The following is a 4259-nucleotide window of genomic DNA, read 5'->3' on the forward strand; positions in this document are numbered from 1 at the left end:
ATTGTCTAACGTGATTAAATTTTAATTGTCTAACGTGATTATGATCATCATGAATCCAAAAAATCCAAAACAAAATAATCCAAAAAGTCACTAGACTGATTGCAAAAGCTTGTTTGGTTTAAGAGTGCTATTATTTGTATTTTCAAATACATCATGTAAGTAAAAAAAAATAAATACAAATATGTATATAATATTATTTAAAAACTAAAAAACTATCATTTAAACATTAATTGTATTTTCAAATACATGTAAGTACCAATATAAATACAAATATATATAATATTATTTAAAAACTGAAAATTATACCCAAGAAAATAGAAGTTGCCAGATGCCCGTATGATAGAAAAAATTTTGAACTAGAATTGTAGGGCTTTACCCCTGAGGGAGCCCTTCCAGAAATTCTCGAAGGCCTGAGCTGAACCCAGGCCTAAGAGGGGGTTTGGAAATAGTTTTCAACCAGCAATAGACGCGTCTCGGTTAGAACCTCACGGACTGCGTCATTGCCCCAAGCGCAAAGATAGTAAAGCGTGTCTCACCCATCTAATTTTATAGTCCTCAGCTACCTCCACTACCTAATCTATTAGCGATGTGGGATTCTAGTTCCCACTTCAAACCATGTTGGTTCTGACTTTTGAGTCTCCCTTCACAAAAAACGTGACCTGAAAGTGAAAAAAGGCTCAGTGGGATGTTTAGGAATAACCGTAACGTTCTCATCAAACATCCTTTTGGCTCTGAATGATTCATTTGAATGATCGGCGATGGTAAAAGCAGCTCTCTCCTACATTTCTCATTGCCCTTTGGTTCTATACAAACTCTTCACCCACAGAAAACTCCACAACGCTCTTTTCCCTCAAAAACCACTCGTTTCCGCTCTCATTCTTGCTTTAAACTCTTGCTCTTCTATTTCATACTGCCGGGCAATTCATGCCCACGTAATCAAATCTGTGGATTATAGCGATGGGTTTATTGGTGATCAGTTGGTGTCTAAGTATGTTAAATTTGGAGGTGCAGAAGATGCACAGAAGTTGTTTGATGAAATGCCGCACAAGGATGTGGTCTCCTGGAATTCTTTTATTTCTGGGTTCTCGCAAATGGGGTGTATTGGTAAGTGCCTAAGTACACTTTTTAGGATGAAATTTGAGATGGGAATGAAACCTAATGAGGTCACACTTTTATCTATAATCAGTGCCTGTACTGATTTTGTAGTACTAGATGTAGGCAAGTACATTCATGGGTATGCACTGAAGTTAGGAATATTGTTGGAAACTAAGGTTGGTAACTCTTTTGTTAATATGTATGGGAAGTCCGGGTATTTAGATGCAGCTTGTCGATTATTTGAGGCAATGCCTATTAGGAATATTGTTTCATGGAATTCAATGGTTATGATTTATAAACAAAATGGGTTTGCGGAGGAGGCGGTTAGTTGTTTTAGTTTGATGAGAATGGCTGGAGTTGAGCCTGATGAAGGTACTATTGTGGTCTTGCTTCAGGCTTGTGAAGATTTAGGTGTAGGAAAACTAGCAGAGGGCGTTCATGGTTTAATCCTTTGTTATGGTATCAATGCAAATGGAAGAATTTTGACTGTGCTTTCGAATTTGTATGCAAAGTTGGGGAGATTAGACACATCATGGAAGGTTTTCAGAGAGATGCTTAGTCCGGACAGAGTAGCTTGGACAGCCATGCTTGCTGGCTATGCTGTGCACGGGCATGGAAAGAAAGCAATGGAGATCTTTGAAAGCATGATTAAGGAAGGTTTGGAGCCTGATCATGTTACCTTCACGCATCTGTTAAATGCTTGTAGCCATTCAGGGTTTATCAAGGAGGGAAAGTATTACTTCAAGATCATGTCTGAAGTATATGGAATTGTACCCAGATTGGATCACTATTCATGCATGGTTGATCTTCTTGGTCGCTCTTGTCTTCTGAATGATGCTTATGAGCTGATTATACACATGCCAATGGAACCTAATTCTGGTGTCTGGGGAGCCCTCCTTGGTGCTTGTCGGGTTTATGGTAACATTGAGCTGGGGAAAGAAGTTGCAGAGCGACTAATTGCTTTAGACCCATCAGATCCCAGAAACTATATCATGCTTTCAAATATTTATTGTGCTGCTGGTCTATGGAGAGATGCTTCACAGGTGAGGACTTTGATGAAGGATAGAGGTCTCATCAGAACTTCTGGATGCAGTTTTGTTGAACATGGAAACAAAATCCATCGCTTTGTAGCTGGTGATCGATCTCACCCTGAGTGGGAGAAGATATATGTGAAGTTGGAAGAACTGATCGAAAAGATTCGGAGGGCTGGATTTGTGTCTAAAACTGAATTTGTTCTACATGATGTTGAAGAGGAGATTAAAAAGGATATGATCAATAAACACAGTGAGAAGCTAGCCATTGCATTTGGGCTTTTGGTGACCAATGCAGGCATGCCGTTAATTATAACAAAGAATCTTAGAATATGCGGTGACTGTCACAGCACTGCAAAGTTCATATCACTGGTTGAGAAGCGTACTATCATAATACGAGATCCAAAGCGATTTCACCACTTTGACAATGGACTCTGCTCTTGTGGTGACTATTGGTGATACTCTCCGTTATTACATGATTTACAAATTACATCATGACTGTCGTGTAACGATCGCTGAAATGCACAAAACTTTTGTCTATGGCAAGTATTGCTTGGCTATATATACATGAAATCAAATTTTTTACTATGATTACATTTTAATTGGATTAAAATTAGAAGGTGCTAGCTACCAGTCCATGGCTAATGCTTTAACAAAATAGAATAGCCCAAATAGAACTAAATTTGATTTTCCTTTTCTTGACAGTGCCCTAGATGCATATGTTGAAAGGAATGAGCAATGCCAAATAGATGGCACAAGACTCCGTTGGTATGCGTTTACATCTTCATGTGAAGGAAGTGACTCAAATGCACTGGGCAACTGATCCTAAAGAATAACTGTGTTGGGTGACAGGTCAGGTCATTTGAAAAATATGGCAAAAATGTCTTTCAGATGGGACATAAAACTAACATGTTTCCTCCTCCCTAGCCAGAGGAAGGCTTGGGTGGCTACTCTTTCTGACTGTAACAACAATTTCTATTGCAAACAAGCGGTATTCAGTGCTGTGTTTACACTTGGTCTGTAGGTCTATCCCAAAACTCCATCCACCATCTTGCTCAGCAAGTCAAACTTAAAATTGAGCTCCAAATGCGCAAGGCAATCATCCTCCGTCACCTCAATTCCATGCACCCTTAATTCCTCCAAGAAAATTGGAACTACATGATGAGCAGTTATTTCAAACAGTGCTTCCACTTTAGTTGTCACCTTATTATTCTCTGCTTGTCGTTGAATCTTCAAATCCTTCTCCAGTGACAACCAAGTGTGGTACCCTGATCTATTTTCCATCCATCTCGATTAATCAGCATGTTGTCAATGAATCTTCCCACTACGTAGAGCTGGTAAGGCCCAAACAAGATACCTATGCACAAGTTTAATTGTGTGTTTGTGTAACGGTCAGGTGACCAAAATATATTGAAGTTCATGTAGGATTAATCTTAACCTTTACATACATATTTAAGGTTCTTTGTTAGTTGTAACATATACCGCTGCTAACTTGCTAAGGGCTTCCAAGATTTCAAAAACGGGATGAGTCATGGTTTGGGTTTCTCACTGCTAGTGAAGGATGGTTTCCTTCTTCTCTAGAGTGTAGAATAGCAGTCCCTTCTCTTGAAGGAGTCTTTGTCCCCCCAGGTAACAGGTTTACCTTGAGGCTTTGTGGGTTTTTTTTTTCAAGGGATTTGGGAAACAGACACTAGTATAGGATGGAAGATCTCACAAAAGCTTGGAGCTGTCTGAACCTTTCGGAATGTGAAGGTTCAAACTTCTGCATAAAGGACGAACAGGCAGCAACGGAGTTTGTTGTAGCAGCCAAGTTCTTAACTAAACGTGCTCTTAACTTAGACGCCATAGCAAAAACTCTCACACCTCTTTGGAGATCGAATAATGGCTTCAAAATTAAAAAGGAGCGTGATCATGTGGTCTTATTTACATTTGATGACAAGAGTGAGATGGAGAAAGTCCTTGCAGCAGAGCCTTGGAGTTTTGATAAACATCTAATGGTGTTGCAACGTTATGGGATGGAAACAGCTGTGGGAGATATGGAGTTTAACAAGGTCACATTTTGGGTGCAAGTGCATGATCTCCCAGTCAGATTTCGAACAAGACGGATTGCTGAACAACTATGTGAAGCCATTG

General features: G+C 39.5%; 1 protein-coding gene and 1 non-coding gene across 2 annotated transcripts; one reads left to right on the top strand and one right to left on the bottom strand.

The window, feature by feature from the left end:
* Positions 1 to 368: 368 nt before the first annotated feature.
* On the bottom strand, positions 369 to 519 carry LOC112017137 (U4 spliceosomal RNA). The gene has a single exon (XR_010628741.1). It is a non-coding gene; the product is annotated as a U4 spliceosomal RNA (small nuclear RNA).
* Positions 520 to 695: 176 nt separating this feature from the next.
* Positions 696 to 2714, top strand: LOC112017114 (pentatricopeptide repeat-containing protein At5g40410, mitochondrial). The gene has a single exon (XM_024049581.2). It carries the CDS (start codon positions 759 to 761, stop codon positions 2583 to 2585), a length of 1827 nt encoding a protein of 608 aa, XP_023905349.1. The 5' UTR covers positions 696 to 758; the 3' UTR covers positions 2586 to 2714.
* Positions 2715 to 4259: the final 1545 nt, after the last annotated feature.

The sequence above is a fragment of the Quercus suber genome, unplaced genomic scaffold, assembly GCF_002906115.3.
Source record: "Quercus suber isolate HL8 unplaced genomic scaffold, Cork oak 2.0 scaffold_64, whole genome shotgun sequence".
In the NCBI taxonomy this organism is placed as follows: domain Eukaryota; kingdom Viridiplantae; phylum Streptophyta; class Magnoliopsida; order Fagales; family Fagaceae; genus Quercus; species Quercus suber.

Coding starts and splice junctions, on each gene's coding strand:
- LOC112017114 (XM_024049581.2), top strand. CDS start 759: ATGGTAAAAGCAGCTCTCTCCTACATTTCTCATTGCCCTTTGGTTCTA.